Source organism: Grammomys surdaster, unplaced genomic scaffold (genome assembly GCF_004785775.1).
Source record: "Grammomys surdaster isolate TR1022 unplaced genomic scaffold, NIH_TR_1.0 62, whole genome shotgun sequence".
In the NCBI taxonomy this organism is placed as follows: Eukaryota; Metazoa; Chordata; class Mammalia; order Rodentia; family Muridae; genus Grammomys; species Grammomys surdaster.
Genome location: NW_021604564.1, coordinates 13,343,728 through 13,361,487, shown reverse-complemented (window position 1 = coordinate 13,361,487; position 17,760 = coordinate 13,343,728). Strand labels below are relative to the sequence as shown.

Sequence of the window (17,760 nt, the reverse complement as noted above, 5' to 3'; positions counted from 1 at the left end):
ATGAATGTAGGTGCCTGTCTATAGGTATTCACAGTTGAGGGTAGATTACTAGTGTTGTTTATCGATGAATGTAGGTGCCTGTCTATAGGTATTCACAGTTGAGGGTAGATTACTAGTGTTGTTTATTTTTGTTTTGCTTTGATTTGTTTTTGCACACAAATTTAACTTACTTTAGTGTACCTGATTAGCAGAATACTAGAAGGTTTTAGATTTATATTTAAGGATTTTTTTATCTAAAGATGGGACTGCTTCAGTTTAGATATGTATATTCACTCTGATAAGGACCTATACCATCTTCTTATATTAGATGCTTACTTGAGTGTAGTTATGGCATGATGCTAGAACAATTAACAAACTTGTGGAGACACAAGCTTATTGTGTATTATTATCTGCTTATTATTCACATTTTAATTATGATTACATGAAATAATTATTTATATATCTAATGAACAATATAATTATAGGACCCCTGGGTTCTGACAATGTCTTATTTTTAAGGGCTTCACATACTTTGACAGTTATTTTCACTGTGTATGAAAATAGAATATTATGCATCTTCTCTTGGTGAAATGACTGCGTGACTAATTCGTTATTCTATCACATAAAATAGCACTCAATAAGTGCTTACCAGGAGAATAAATGGCACATTTGTCATCTGAGGACTTAGTTACTGTAGACTATGTGCTCCTGGTAACATAATGATCAGAATTTACAATGATGGCTTTGAAGAAATACAGAATTCTTTAAAGGCTTCTAGACTTTCCATTATTAAAGGAAGAGTCTAATTCTGCAAACAAATGATACATATGCCAGTCATTTTTTGTATAAAATATCTATACAAAAATATCCTGTATCATAAGAAAACTGGGTAGGATAGATTTTCATATGGTTAGATGAAACATTTGGTTTCTAGTTGCCTCCTTTATAATTTTTTATGGTGTGAACTCTTTCTTCCTCTCTCTCTTCCCGCCCTCCCTCCACCCCGTCCTGGAAATGCTAGGGACTAAACTCAATCCCTCATGTTAAGCACTCTGCCACTGAGCTACATCCCAGCCAACATGGCTTCTTTATTAATCCATTCTCTGAACTTACCCGAGACACAGAAAAAGATTCACAAAGATTAACACATCTTCAAAAGAAAAGTTATGTAAGTGTATATAGGACAAAAGAAGCACTTTACATGACTTTTAGAAACACCACTTGCTTTTCCGTTAATGCCTATTTTATTGTTTATATAAAATGAAATTTGCTCAATGTATTATTCAAGTTCTTTTACAAAGTTATTAGCAGATGTTGTCATTCTTGTCTTCTATTTTTGAAATTCCACTGGAATTTGGGCACATGGGACGCATTATAGACATTACAAGTTACCATTGCTATCTTGGCTGGAGTCCCAAAAGTTAGACTCTGTAGTTTTCTGGATAACTGAAGTAAAAATGTTTCTGATACTTAAGATGGCCTCAAATTTCTGGTAAATACTGATCAACTATTGCTCTCAGGTTACACTCTCTTTTGTAGCTCTGTTATTGATCAGCATGTGCATGTCAAGGCAATGAAATGAGACAGCCTTGATCAGAAGGACCAAGTGTCTAGAAGGCTGGTGGGAGACGTGTAGGGTAAACAAGATGCAGACATTTTAAAAACATTTTGCAGGTACATGCAAGACATAACATTCAGAAATGTTACTATCTCCTGCAATTAGTTTTGTGGCTTTATAATTACATAGTCCTAGTTTGTGTGACAAAATCTGATCACTAAAATATTTGGGCTAATAAATGCCAAATAATAATAGAAAAATATTTTCATGTAAAGCAGATTCTAACAGCTTGGTCAGAGCCATCTTTAGAAGCAATTGCAATTGTTTTCCACAGTCACACTTGAAGTGCCCTGCTTCTTTCTGCAAACAAGCATGAATCTTCCATGAAGAAACTCAGTCTTTAAGAGAGCAGCGCACGTGGACCTGAAGATCTCTGCTGCCTGGTGGGGATGGTGTGGGATGTGTCTGGTACTTTGCCACACAATCAGACTAAGTTAAGAGAAAACTGGAGTTTCAGAATATGAGAAGAAAGGACCAAATAGTTCTGACTCCCAAACAAAAGCAGCAATGTCACAGGATTGCTATGGAAACATACTCCCCCATGTGGTCTGCTTGTGAATAGTACTGTGTCCGTTCAACAGCCCCTTCCCTTGGTCAAACACTGCTTAGCTGGTTTCAGTTCCTGGCACTGTACTCTTTGCTGGGATGCAGTACAGACAGACTAGGGCTGTGGTGATGCATCTTACAGGCACCATGTGTTTGTGAATCTTGTCTATAGCTCTCTTCTCTCTTTATGTTTCTAAATAAGTGAATATAAGTAAGCGTATTGTGTTATAAAGATTAGAAAGTCTCCTTTAGGGAACAAAACACAAAGGGTTCATCATTTATGAGTGGAGGTGCAGTTTTCTGGCTTGAATCTTCTAGTAGCTTATCACTTTTCCTAATGTCAAGATGTCTAAGATAGTGACTTGGGATGAATGCAGAGGAAAGGGCATGGAGAATATTCTAGAACAAGGCTGTCTTTAGTTGTCAAAAGATAAGACATTAGGTTCCAAGGCAGACAATATGAATAACTTGGTTCTTGTTTTCTGAGTTCTTTTATAGTACCTCCCCTGATTGCTGTTTCTGCTTTCAGTCATCATCATATAACACCTGTGGCTGCACCAACTCTATAGGTTACAGTTTCAAACCCCAGCGCCTTCTTGAGACTGTATAAGGGCAAACTTTGAAGTAATGTTGAAAGCCTCTCTGCCATGCCTTTGCTGTTATTTCTCAGTTGAAAAACCAAGCTTAAGTCTTTTGTACATTTCACGAATCCGCAGAAATTTCCTTATTCATCTCAGGTTGCAATCGACAAGTTTTATAGGCAAATATTCTCAAAAGCCACATTATCAGTCCCAGTTCCAAATATGGACAGTATCTACTGGTTTCAGAGCATGAAAACAATCCATTTTAAAAACTATTTCCTCTTCCATGCAGCTGTTGCATAGAGCTCACACATATGTACTACTTCCTGCCTCATGCCCTGAATGTACTCATTTCAAAGCTTGGGTTAGCGCATCTGAAGAGTTCAGATAATTTCTACTCACACCTGTGGCACGTAGTACACCATGAGGAGGTTTTCTTTCTAACTCTTCCTCATTTTGTCTCACTTCCTTTCTTTCTATGTATCTAAGAAGATGTGAAGTTTCTGCTAGGAAGTGTCTTTTCACATGGTCGAGCAGCCGTCATCTATGGATACCATTGTGTTTTCTTGTGGTGGTATACCTCCGGAGCTCTGCACTATCTTGCTTGGTGGGCCTGTGGTAAAGTGATCTCCTCATGTTCCTTTGGGCGCCATTCTGGGCATTTCCTTTAACTTTTTTTCTAGAATCACTAAGTTTTAGTTTTTTTTTTTATTTTAGTGGGACACATCCTCAGAAGTTTTCTCAGAGATGGTGAATGAACTGGAATGTTCTGGAGTTAGGGCCGGCCCATAAATGTCTTCTCACTGATATTTAATTTGATAGCGTGATGTTTAATTTTATATGTTAATTTGGCTGGGAAAAATAAAGTCAAATATTTGACCAAACTTTATTCTATGTGTTTCTATGATTTCCTGATGAGAATAATATTTAAATTAGTGGTCTGGGTAAAGCAGAATGCAGTGTGCTTCAGCCAATAACTTGAAGATCTGAACAGAATAAGAAGCAAAACCCCCTCCTGCCCCAGGTGAGGGATGAGTCTTCCTGTCTCCAAACTCAGTCTGGACTGGCACTGCTGGGGTCTTGAGTTTGTTGGGTCTGACTGGAACCCTACCATCAATTCACTGGGTCCCTAGGCTTTTGGACTTTTATTAAATCACAATTGGCTCTTCTAGGCCTCCAGGTTCCCAACTGAAACATTTTTGGAGGGGTACTTCTTAGTTTCCAAAGTTATGAAAACCAATTCCTGATAATAAATCTCTGCTACAGTCTTGTCTCAGTTTACACACACACACACACACACACACACACACACACATGCAACACACACACACACACAAATACACACATAAACACATAACACGCACACATTGAAAATATTTTTTTATGATAATGTCTCCTGTATTGTAAAGATCTTGAACTTCTGATCTTCCTACATCTACTTCTGAAGTGCTGGGATTGCACTATCATACCCAGTGTGTCCATTGCTAGGACTGAACTCAGAATCTGTGTATACAAGGCAAGAACTCTACTAGGGAGCTACATCCCAAGCCTCTAGCTAAAAATGAATTTGCCTTGGAATTTTGAAGCCTTGTTGACTCTATTTGTTTTCCACAAGTCCCAGGACACTCTATTTTATACATGTTCTTCATTGCTTATAACCTGAGGATTTTAAGGACTCTCCCATTTCTTCTATATAAATGCCATATTGGTATAGCTCAGTGTGAGCTTTCTTTCTGAGTAACTATAGTGGCTTCTCAGAATCATTGTAATCTGGTTGTCAAGGCCTCTTATCTAGAAGGTGTTCTTTATTCTTCCATCTCTATTATTTTTTTCTCTTTTACTGAAGCTCATATTTTGAACCTCTTGGGTTGATTTTTTAAATTTCATTATATTTTTCTTCTCCTTTAAATAGGCTTTTTTATTTTTACTGTTGTGGTTTGTGTATGTGTGGTTATGTGTATGTGTGAATGTGTGTGTATGTGTGTGTGTGCACGCACACACGTGTGCACACGTGCATATGTGTAGACCAGAAGGGAGAGAAGTTTTCAGCCTTCTGAAAGGGAGTGGATGAAGTCCTCCATGACTATGTACTCTTCACATAGGCCTAGGCATGTCAAAGGCCCCAGTGTTTCAGACTCATGAGAATAGCAAAGTCTTCCTTTCGTCAGGCTCAGGGAAATTGCAAAGCCTTCCTCTGAACCATTTGTCGATGTTGACAGTGTGTATAGAAAATGATGACTGCACCCTCTTCTGGGATGTTTATAGCCTGAGACTGTTCCCCTACAAAGACCTGTAGAGAAGCCCGCCTCCTTCTTAGTCTGGACACACTAACTCTGCCTCCTCCTGTAGCTGTAGATAATAAACCTGCTCCCTAGACTGAAACCCAGACATATATAGTGAATATGTGGAGTTTCCTGGATACTAGTGTATCTCCATCAGAATGCACAGTGCACAGTGCACACACAGCACGAGCACACAGGATCGCAGTTTTTGTATGTGCCTTTGTTTACTCTGTCACCCCAATCAGGTCATCCCTGATGCTGTGTAAGTCAAGGCAGATCCCTGTTTGTCTTAGTTCTACTTCGTGGATAAGTTCTTCATTCTCATCTTTAAGTGTTTATATTATTTTTACTCCTGAATTTTTTTCATCTTCATTGACCTCCCCAACCCTATTACATCTTCAAAAATACTCATATTTTTCCTTTATAGAAACACCCCCCCAATTATCTGTAAAATATAGTTTCTTCCTTTCTTTTCTCCTCTCTGAATTTTCTCCCATGCCTCATCTTCTGATATCTTTACTTCCTGTTTGTTCCTGTTTCCTGCTACCTATCTACTCTCTGGTAGAAGTGGGCTCATCAAGAGCCAACAATCACATTAGAGAAGAAAGGTGGGGCGCTTTCTCTCCCCTTTACTCTAAATAGTACCATCTGTACATTTAGTTTTCCCAAAGCCAAGTTTTTCAAACTCCTTTCTTGGGCATAGAAACACCATGCCAGCATTTTGGGATCTGTGTGGGGACACTTGCCAGGATGTGTGTGGGTGCAGGTGTGTGCCTTCACCAGTGGCTTTTCACACTCTTCCTCTTTTGCAGGACAGTGGCCTGCCTGTGTGTATGTGTTTGTGGGGTGGGGGGTGGGGAGTTGGCTCTAGAGGACTTTCAACGTCTCTGCTTTTCAGCAATGCTAGTTTGAGCTCTGCCATGTACCTCTGTCCTGTGGTCTTCCCTGGGATTCTGGTCTTAATGGTTTCTGAGGGATGGATGGGTAATATTGATCATACTCCTCCCTGTAGATTAAGAATTCAGCATCTCTGATCTGCTATGTCTTACCCTAGTCACACAACCACTCTTGTCCAGTTTTATGTCCATCTCCTAGTTGCTGGCTCCTCTTCTCTTGATCTGTTCAATCTTAGGGGTTTATTGAATTTTTTAATTGTTATTTTGGGGGACTTAGGAGAAGTACATATGAATACTCAAACTAGAACCTAGCATTTTATTCTAAGCGCATTCTTTGAATTTTATCAATCTGACTTTTGGGGGAGTAATTCAAGAATACTTTACGGTCCAGCAACATGTTAAACTGGTGACACATACACCATCAAGAGCCAATAGAAAGCATTAAATAAATTTAACCAAACCACTGGGACTGAGTATGGGTGGAACTCTGCTGAGTCGAGACTCACCAACTTTGTAATGGATGCAGCCTTCCAAGTCACCAACGGTGATCCAGCCCTGCTTCTTTTCCACTTCTGGGTCATTGTGAAGGATTCTGTTTCTTAACCATGAGAGATAGTACACACGGAGCTTATTCTTCTTTCCTGTGGAAATAAGAGAGTTTTAAGTTTATTTTCTGTGATAGCCTTCTCTCTTTTTCCCTCACCTCCTCTAGACTCCTGCTGGCATTTGTGTGTGAGTGAGGGCAGACTAGCCAGGGCTCTTAGCTCTTCCCCACTGTTATTTCTGTCAAGACTTGTAAAGATAGACCCTAGTATTTTCACCCAAATCCACAAATTTAAGTGATTTCTTATTTGCACAAGCTAGTCTCCTGAACTCTATAACAGAGTTCCAGAATATTCTAGACCCAATCGTATTGAAGTGTTAGCAAGTGGGCATTTTAGCCTACCTATGTGTGTCTCCTCCTCTTACTTTTGCTCCCCTCTCTTTGCCTCCTCTGTTACATCAAAGACAATTTTTTTTTTTACCAGTTTTATATATTTAACTGGTAAAACAAAGGAACGGAACAGAAGACAGAGAAACAAATTCAGTAAAGCTATTTGAGTTTAGGAGATGCTATTAGACAAAGCTATGGTGCTGAGGTAATCAAAAAGAATATTAAATAAAAACATCAAAGAAGAAAATAAAAGGACTCAGAATTCAAAAAAAGGTTAAAAGTTCCCTTTGGTAAAGAGATTCAAAGCATTCCCAGGGTGATAAAACACCAGGTCGATGGCACGGAAGACTTTATGGAAAGCAAAATGAATCCACTCCATTGGATTATCTGAGTACCACAGGGAAAACACACACTTCTGTGGCTCTTTCTTAATGAGAAATTTAGGCTTGTGGATTTTATTTCTCAGATATTTTCCATCGCATTGAAAGAGGTTTTATGTCCTACAGATGGGATATGTACTAGAGGATGGGAATTCACGAGAGCATCCTTCACTGGCTTGACAGCACAGTGCAATGAGACTTAAACCCTGGGAAGCTCGGCACAGCTGCTGCTCATCCACTGTCAGCAGAAGCCTAGAGCCCAGGTACTTAGGCTAGCCACAGCGAAGCAGGGCTGTGCGCCATCTTTCCAGTGCCAATAGGAACCGAGCTGTTCCAGAATCTTAGTTCTTACTTTATTATCTCGTTTCTCCCTTTATGCTCCATGATAAGAGGAAATAGTTACACCCTGAAGGATGAAGACGGTCACTAGCTTGAACTTGAACTTTCTGATAGTGTTTCCACTTTGGATAGAGGACAGATGTGTGGTTTCAGTTTTGATTTAAGAGTGGAGTAACCAAGAAAGCAATTAGCCAGAGACAAAGGCCACACAGAACTCAATGCAAATCATAGTACAAAAAGAATTTACTTGGTTAACCTTTATTTGCAATAACCAAACTCTAAACAGTCAGTAGAGAGGTAGAACACAGATGAGGATTATGGGACAAAAGACTGCATTTTTCTCAAACCACAAGCACACTTTGTGAGTTAGACTTTCATCTTCAAGGTTCAACCCAGAAGCTTTGTGGCGTCTCTTCACAAAAAAGATGAATAGAGCTCATAAATTAGATTGCATGATGGGAAGGTGCCAGAGCTATCAATGCTGAATGTCTGCACCTTATCCCAGAGATTCTGCCGCTGGTTTAGGGATGGCTTGGGTTTTCATATCTACTGGGTGGTTCTAACACATAAGGGGTACCGTTGATTTCATAGTAGATAAAGTAAAAAGGGAAGAGGGTGATTTGGTCAAACAACATCGGGAAGAAAAAAATACCTTCTTATCAATAAGCATAGGCTCCACTTATATTTTTCCCTTGTTAGAAATGAGGCTTATTTGTTATCTAACAAAGCCTTTTTCTCATTTTAAAAAGCTATTGATACTGTAAAAATATACTGGTAAGGATGCCACCACTCCATCCTCTTTGTAGAATTGGCTAACCAGTACTGCAATGGTCTGTCTTAAAACATTAGTGGATTATAAGCAGATGTTTTGAGAAAAAAAAAAAACTAAAGAAATGTTTGCTTGCTAATTCTCCTCCTAGAAGGGGATAGATTTTGATATTCTCCATATGAGAGTATGGTAGTAACTGTAGCCCAGACAGCTTAAGAAGGTTCATGCTGAATTTTAAGGAAAGTAAAGGCCAAAATGCACAGCTTTTATGATACAGGTCTGTCTCACACAGGTTTGAAGCGTAAGTAAATCTTCCTGGGAGGCCAGAACCCCCAGCATTGCAATACATGTGGGTGATCTCCCCCCAGCTACAGTGTGGTACATCTCCTGCGGTTGACTAGGCAGGGCTTCTTCAGAGACCAGGATGTCACCTTCCTGTCTGGGCACACCTCGGGTCAGGTCAGCTTAGTAACACACCTGATATCGTGACAAGAACATTTAGGCCTTCCAGCACATCCATCTGCTGAAATCGCCTCCGGTTGATTAAATTGTAGACTTTGCCTTGGCCACTTCTGTCCAAAAGCATCAGGCCGTTTTCAGTCCCCACGAGAAGGTTTACACCTGCAAATGCAAGAAGCACTCAAGGACTGACCTTTTATGGGCCTTATAACCTTATGCCACCCAGAGAATGATTCCATGCTCATATAAACAAATGGGCAGGTAGCTGCTAGGGTATAGACAGTGTAGAGGTGGAAGGTACAGACAGCTATTGCATTACATCACTGTTCCTCTGGTAGCAGAACTACAGTTTCATTTTATGAAGTGGAGGCAGCAATACATCTCACCTATCCATTTACTACCTAGCTCAGAGAGTACTTGCCAAGAGGAGCCTTAGGCAGAGATGTGCAAGTAAGCAATTGTGTTCATTTCCCTGTTTCTGGAGGGTCTCCTCTTCCTTGTGCTCCCTAGATACCAAATTTCTTTCTTCCTAGAGCACCCCCACACCACCCCAGTACCCACCTATTCGTCCAGTGATTTCTGAGGCAGCTAACCTATCTACCTTAAAAACACGAAAGATTCCACTTCCACACTCTCTCAGCATGGAAGCCCTTGCTCCTCCTCGAGCACACACTGATGGGTCTGCTTTTTTGGTCAGGGGAATGATAAGCCAGTTCATGAGAAGGTGAGTCATAGGACTATTGATTTTAAAGAGTTCTCAATTACCCAAATTCTAGCCCATTTGTAAGCAGTATTCCTTATCCTAAAGCTGGCAGATATGTCATTTCATCTAGATGAATGTAACTCTAGAATTTCATAGCTAAACAGCTTAGTCATCCACTTACTAAAATGCACCTACAAGGAGGATTCACCGTGTAGTAGAGCTGAACATCCTTTAGTACATTTCTATCTTCTGAAAACATGACTGTCCGCTACCACATTTAACGTATTTCTGTTGTTCTCTAATGAGCCATTATGCCTCACGTGAAACAATTCCCAGGGTTCAATATTCTTTCCTGCTGACATGGGAAATGCCCTTAGCCTTATAAAACCATGATGCTCAATACAAGCCTGGCAATACGGATGGGTTCAGGTGGAAACCCTCCCCCAATCCTTCTTATGATGCTGTGAGCAATAGAGGCCAAGATTTTGATAACAATCTCCCCATGTCTATAGTGAGTTTGAACCCAGCTAATATCTGTAGATCCACTTGATGAAAACGCCACTGATGCTTTCAACAGAAAAGGAAGCCTCATCCTTTGCTGTTCAAGTTTTACCCAATTACTGCCGATGGGGCAGCCTTGGGCAAGTCTCTAAAATACGCTAGGCTTGTTTTCAACTGTGAAACAAAGGTAATGGGATTAGACCCCCTGCAAGATACTTCATGAGTCAGAGATAGAATTTGGGGTAGCCTGGGCAGTGCTTCACATAGAGTGGCTGTGTATCAAGCGCTGGCTAGCTCTGTGTTGATAATGATTTCCCCATCACTCTCTATGCCATCTTGGAAGGCAGATCTTTCTACATATAATCTGCGTTTGTTCACTCCTTAGCCAGTCCCACATCAGCTCCCTAACAACTACAATTCTCCTAGTGTGTTCTGATGATAAGAGCCAAGGGTGTCTAATACTCAAAGGTAAACTGACTAATGAGTAGAAGAACAAAACAAACAAACATAAAAAGCCACCAACGTACCCCACAGAGCTGCACAGAGTATTTCTGAATTGAAGCGTTTCTTGTATTTTCTGATTTCCGGTGTGTCACTATGAGGGCGAATGTTTGTTGGGTTCACATTTACCACTGAAATTTTCCTTGCTTCATTGAGTTTGGCCTGTTCTTGCCTAAGAAGTTCGCTAGTAAACAGGGCTTCAAGAGAAAGAATAGAAAGGTCAATAGCATCTTAACAGGCAGCCAGTGGCAGTATGGAGGAGGGGCTTGGCTTGGGGTGTGTCACACACAGCAAAGGCATGGGAACTATGAACCAATGCCTAGTTTACATGTCATATGCAGAAGCAGTATTTTGTTCATTAGCAAAACAGGCTTACAGACACTCCTTTGAATGGTATAGAAACTTAATACTAATCATACAGATACATATATGTCATTGCTGTAATTACAAGCAAGGAATGGTTCCTTTTTGAGATTCCATATAAGCTAACTTCAAGGATTGGTAAGTTGCAGAAGGTAAAGGAGCAAGGCCATCCTCTTAGTGAGCCAGACCTGCAACAGAAGCACACGCCTGGGGCTCAACACAGCTCAACAAGCATTCATGGGGAGTTCAGCATCACGCTACTTTGAGCATAGCAGTATACCCAGAAACTGTTTTTGAGAAATATGCAGTAAGTCTCGAGATCGCTGTGGGGTGGCTTTTCCTAGTGTCCTGGGGTACCTCTGGGTTTCTTCCAGAAACATGATAGAAAAAAAAATCAGGAGTGGGACAGGGGAGAAGGAAAGTAATTTGCTTTAGGAATTCCACAAAGTAATAAATTTAAAAATATCTTTATCTTAAGATAGGGAGGGTGTATGCCATAAATGGTGTACCCTCTGACTTGATGGGTTTGGCACTAAGCTGTACCAGAAAGGATGCCTGTTCCTAAAACACCAGGGCCAGCTTGCTTACCAGCAGCTGAAGACTCATCATCCTCTTCATCTTCATCAGTGGGTGATGTCTGGTACACACGGGGGTCCACGAAGGGGGTGAAGGAGGCTTTAGTGCTGCTCCCCATACCATACTGATCAAAAAGCAAGAAGGAGAAGTCAGCACTGTTGGGACAGGTGGTGCTGACCTTGTTTTGCCCAGTCGTGACAGTGATTACAGACCTCTCTGCTGTCCCCTTTCCACTCCCTAGAAGCCGAGAGTCCCTAGGCCTCTGTCCAGTCTCTTCCTGGTTCTGGGACTCTCCTAACACTGTGTGTGTGCATAGGGATCCATTAGTGATCAGACTATGGGTGCTTCAGGAAGAAAATTACATTTTGGATGGCAGGTGGCACCTTGTAATGGCCAATACTAACGTTATTGGCCATTACACCCACAGAACTTATTTCTTTCTACTTTTAAGTCAAGTCATCATGCATTGACCAAATGATAGTAAGAAAATCAAAATCTAAGGCATGTTGCCACAGCAATATTCCATCCCAGAACAGTCAGATCAAGAGATCCCTTCATGGAAGGTAGCTTTTGGGCCCTTCCATCCTGGCCTGATGATACATGTGGACTTGAATCAGCTCTAACAGAGTTAACTTCTTTAATCAGAGATCATTTACCTAGGGATTGATGTTTCCTTCCCTCAGTGGCGTAAGAGGATGCTAATGTCACATGCTTTATGTGGGGATTTGGTATAGTCGCTTTTATATATATATATATGCAATATACTTGGAGGGTAAGTCCCTAGGGCTTAGACCAAACCAGAAAGGCATAACATCAGAACTAGATGAGGGAAAATATATTCAATATTAGCATTTGGTGTCATAATGTGATTGAATTTTGTCAAAAGAGGTGCTATAACTCTTTGCCCATCTTGTCTGTTAGCTTCTTCCCTTCTACAGTACCCATCGTGTGTGTGTGTGTGTGCGCGCGCGTGTGCGCGCGTGTGTTCGCGTGCACATACATTCTTAAGCCCTAATTATATAAGGACAAACTTGAAAATATCCAATTTGTTTTCCTAACTCACAGATATCTAGTTCAATTCCCTTCAAGATTTTCCCTCTACCCTTTGGTATCAAATTCCTTTCCTCCTTCCCAGGTAGGAGTTCCTCCTCAAACCAGTACTTTTACATGTTTTCTCTTTCATCCTTAAAAGTCCAGGAAGGAGATGGTAAAACATCTCCTCTTACAGCTGGGATAGCAGCAGCATTTGAACCAAAGTTCTGTCTGCAGGGGCCCTCCTTGGTACTGATAGAGGACTTTGGGTGAAAACATCTGCCCACACTGCATGAAACTACAACAGGATGCTGAGCTTTTCAAGATGCTCATGGGTTCTTTCTTGTCCTTGGGGCATCTTAAGAGCACAAGCCTCACAAAAATTCAGTCTGTGGGTAATGTTAAACACAATCATATACATGTTTTATAAAAATATTGAAGGCCTTGTGTGTTAGTCTCAGGACTACCATGACATAGCCTTGCATTCATCCAATAATGTCTAAGAACTGGATGTGTTCCCGCAGACACTCCCAGGTCTGCTTCCACATGGGAAAGACATCTTATTCATTAACCTGGTGCAACTTGGAGAAAGAACCAATCTCTTATCCATTAAACCCCAGGAACCTATCATTCAGAAACAAAACATTTCAACTTCACTTTCTTCAAGTCACGCTTAGTTTGAATAAATCAGTGCAAAGATGAGTCACACCTCAGGGAGCCTGGAAGTCTCCCTGCTCTGTCTTTTCTCCCATGGGTTTATGACACAGGAGGTCCACGTTCTGGCTCAAGCACTGTGGTAAACTAGCTGTGTGTCCTGGGCCAGTCATCTAACCTCTCTGGTTTTTACCATTCTCAAGTCCTATCCATAGCACAGGAATTGGGCCAGACGGTAAATGAGAACTTGTTGTTGTGTCTATGGTTTCTCTAAATATTGGCATAAGCAGCCATAGAACAGAAACCAACTGAACACGATCCAGAGAGTGTGGCAAAGCCTGAGCTTTTAGGTCATCAATGTATAGAGCCTCATGGAGGAGAACAGAACTGTCATGACTACTTCGAGGCACCTACTTCAGCTCCAGAGTCCATCTCCTGGGAATGAGTGGAGACACGGCCCAGCCCCTCAGTGGGAGTCCCAGCTGGTGAATGGCTCTGCTGCACAAGGTCTGGGAGATTGATGTGACCAGCAAAGCCATTACTGTCACTGTGGCCAGATCGCTTCTTCTCTTCAGCCGTCTGAGGGATGTAACACATGGGGCTATTAGAGAGAGGGGCATTCGTGTCTAGGATGTGTGTTATCCCACACATCCTAGACCTAACAGACTCCAAACTGATCTACTGGGAAGTCTAAGGTGGTACACAGATCAATACCTCACCACAAATACGGATTCCAAACTGATTTAACTGGGGAGCATGGGATGGTAACACTGAAATTTCTACTATGCCTAAGAAAATAAAGACATTAAGCCTTGTTAATATTTAGTAAGTGGACTGACTTTCAGGTCTTATGCTAATACATGAAGGATGCCACAAATGGAGGCAGAGTTAGGACCAGAGCTGCTGCCAAGTTTCTTTTCTGCAGCGTGTGTGTGTGTGTGTGTGCACGCGCACGCACGTGTGCTCACGCACATGTGCATATGCATGCTACCAGATAATTGGATTTACAGACCATATTGTCAGATTATATTGAAACAATTACCCAAATCCATCTGAAAATCACTGAGATGAAAATATACCAACACACACAACCCCAAAGAAAATTCTGTGTATTTCAAGAAAACACAGAGATGTTATTTACCCAACTCACAGGGTTCTTTGTCAGTGAGAAGGTCAAACAATGATTAGGCACACCTGACAGGAGTCCTAAGCCATAGAAACACTCTAGCAGATTATTTGAAAATAGAGACAGAGCTATACACATGCTTTATGAATAAGCTCTAAAATTGTTATTGATAGGAATGCAGGAATTAAATGCTTTAAATCTGGTGAGATCAGCCACCTCCCTAATTCCAAGGGAACAAAAATAATTAAAAGAAAACCCCCAAATTTAGTGCATCTAATTGGCTAGTTTTATAACCCTCCTTCCCCCTTGCTTTTATCTAAGGGTAACTTAGTACCTGCAGATCAACCATGTTCCATGTCTCACTCTCTGGCAAGAATCGTTCCATTCTCAACTCGGGTGAGATCACTGCTTTAGTTCCCAGATATGGGAGAGATCCTGTGTACTATTCCACTTGATGTGATGGTCCCTAATACCATCTATTATGCCTTAAACAACAGGATATACCTCTTCTAATGGCTAAATAGTTTTGCCTTTTCTGTCTGGACCACAGTTTCTCCATCTTTTGATAGGGTGATGAATGGAAAGGTGGTTCTCACTCTTGGCAGGTGTGAGTGGTGCTGACACAGGCATGCAGATGCCACTTTGACATACTGATTTCATTTCTTTGGAGAGTCTCCCAGTAGTGGGACTGCCGGATCACAGGGCAGTTCTATTTTTAACTATTAAATGATATCACATCAAAAATACACAGAGCCCCTTTTCCCACACCCTTGCCAGCACCTGCTATTTTTGGTCTTTTTGATAACAGTCATTCTGATTTAGTTGTTGATTTTTATTTTGGTTTTAATTTACATCTCCTTGACAACTAATGATTTTGAATAGTTTTCCATGTGTCCAGTAACCATTTACACATATTCTTTCAAGAAATCCCTGTTGCTCATGTATAAGTTACTGTTTTTCTATTGATGCTTCTGAGTTCCTTATATCATCTAGATGTCGGCACACTGGTGAATATTTTCCCTGTTCTGTTGATTGTCCCCATTGCTAACCAAACCCTTTGTTGTGCACAGCTCTGCCCTTTTCAGGGTATGTACCTAGTTCACTGGGGAATCTTTAGGGCAGACCTGAGTGGTGATTTCCCTCCTGCTTCCTTTCACACTCCCCTTGCTTCCTTTCCCTCTCCATCTCTTAGCTCAGCATTGCTGAACACCTACTGCACATGGAACAGTTTGCTTAACACAGAACAGCCAGGAACATGGCAGCTATGTTTCCCACCCTCCAGGGTTGGTACTGGCAAAAGCGTGTGCTGTTTCTTTTGCCACCTCACTGGTCCAGTGTGATGCTTAACATTCATCTTCAACCTGACTAGATTTGGAATCACCTAGGAGACTCATCTTTGGGTGTGTATGTGAGAGGGTGTTTTCAGAGAGTTTTGACTGAGGAGGGAAAACCCACCATAAATGTGTCCTGGGTGAGTAATCTGAGAACTGGAGGAAAGGATAGGAAAGCCTGATGAGTATCCCTTCCCCTCCCCCACACAGTTTCCTGATACTGGACACCATATAACCAGCCAACTCACCCACCTCCACCAGATTGTCCCCACCTCAAATGATACACTCTATTCCCTCATATCCTGAGCCAAACCAAATTCTTCCTGCCTAAGTAGCTTTGCTCAGATACACAGCCAGAGTGAAAAGAAAAGAAAGGACCATACTCGGCTTTCCTCAGACTCTGTCTTGAGTGTACAGTTTCTGACCTACACTTGCCTCTGTCTGAAAATCCAAGTAGCCACTTCTTTCGTGTGTATGAGATAGAACATACCCACAAGATCCCAAGGATGTGTGTGTGATTTATACATAAGGAAGCTTGATAAATGTCTGCTAAGCTTAGTGTCATCTGTTTCCTGGACTACAGACCGTCCCAGTGAGGGTCCAGTCCTCAATTCATTTTGTCGCAGTGTTCCTTGCGAGCGAGCATGGATACATATTCTCCGCATTGAGCATTTCATCTTCTAAGTGACATTTAGGCGGCTCGGCTCTCGCTCATCTATCTTAGTGTCCCTGCTTTTTATATGTGCTAAACAGCTTTCCCTCCTCCCAACTTCCATTCTGTACTGAAAAGCCTTTTGACATTTCCCCCCAATTTCCACAGAGCATAAATCACACCTTGTCACTTTAGAGTTTTTAAGTTTCTCTTGTGTCACTGGCATTTTCTTCCAGGCCTTGAAACTGACGAAGATACAGTGGTTATTAAGAAAAGACTTGAAGGGCTAGCTAGGGATATATCTCAGAGATGGAAAAGCCTGAAGCAATGACCCTCGAACCTCTCACTTCTGGGTCATCACCCCTTGGTTCCATCAACCAGCGCCTTTTCATCAAATACCTTCTGTGTTCTAGGCTCTCTCCTGGGAACACAAAGGAAATTGAACAACAGCCCTGCATTCCTGAACCTCATTAAGAGAATCCCAACTTCTCTGATTTTGATAACCTCACAAATATGCTCTGTATTTTAACAAATGCCAGGTACTGCGTTGAACACTCTTCATCAGCACCACCTTACAGAAGGAAAAAGTGCAGTGCAAGACAGCCAAGTGACTCTTCTTAAGTGAGGCTGTCTGGTGGAGTACAGTAGCTCTGGGGCACACTGCTGCAATGCGAGTGACTGTCATAGTTTATTGGACTAGGAGAGTAAACCTGTACCAAGTGGCACAGAATTCCCAGGAGAATGTTCGTGTAGACTGGGAGATGGGGACCAGTCTCTCCCAGCAGCCCACTGGGCTACGGTGAAGATCTCATAACGGAACAAGAAGAGATGAGAACGCAAGTATGCAGAGGGGACAAAGGGGGACTGTGGAAAGAAGGCAGGAGGCAAGCAAAGGTGCATATGAGAGCCACCGAAGTCCTTGTCTCTCTTTAGTTTCTGCTTCCACTCTACCTCTACACAGGTGCCCCACTAACTGTGTCTTGAGTTCCTTCCATGGAATATGAATATAAATAGTTTGTGAATTTCAACTCTTCTTTGTGTGTTATCTATAACTCCCAATGCCCCCCTAAACTCTGTAAAAGTGTGTTCTTTCTATTTTATCTATAATAAAAAGCTTCATGGTACAAACTAGTGTTCTCACTCTATTGGGTAGGTGGATGAATACTAGAGAGGGTGTGAAGAGCTTCAGGAAAGCACTATCATTATTGACTGCAAAGAAAGCCTTCTAGAAGGGAGAGCCGAGGCACAATAGAATGGAAAGAGAAAGAAAAGCAAAATAGCATTTCCAGGAGATGGACACTGGAGATGAGATGGTTGGTAAGAGTTGGCTGGTGTGGCATACTCCAGTGGAGTTGAAAATGGTTTCATGGAGGTGTGAGATAAGACAGGACGACACAGGAGGAGAGCAGCCAGGGAGTACACCAGGATATATGCATGGGGCAGTCATAGGTAGCATGGCCAGTAGAGCCTTTCTTTCTTTCTTTCTTTCTTTCTTTCTTTCTTTCTTTCTTTCTTTCTTTCTTTCTTTCTTTCTTTCT

General features: G+C 41.5%; 1 protein-coding gene across 1 annotated transcript in view; it reads right to left on the bottom strand.

Moving 5' to 3' along the window:
• Tnik (TRAF2 and NCK interacting kinase) overlaps window positions 1-17,760 on the bottom strand; it is a 399,376-nt gene that overhangs the window by 9,083 nt on the left and 372,533 nt on the right. The window contains exons 22-26 of the mRNA XM_028762118.1: window positions 13,528-13,714; window positions 11,440-11,551; window positions 10,515-10,685; window positions 8,802-8,945; window positions 6,409-6,543 (exon numbers count right to left, since the gene is read on the bottom strand). Of these exons, the coding sequence (XP_028617951.1) occupies window positions 6,409-6,543; window positions 8,802-8,945; window positions 10,515-10,685; window positions 11,440-11,551; window positions 13,528-13,714 (749 nt within the window). The remainder of the gene's footprint in view (window positions 1-6,408; window positions 6,544-8,801; window positions 8,946-10,514; window positions 10,686-11,439; window positions 11,552-13,527; window positions 13,715-17,760) is intronic.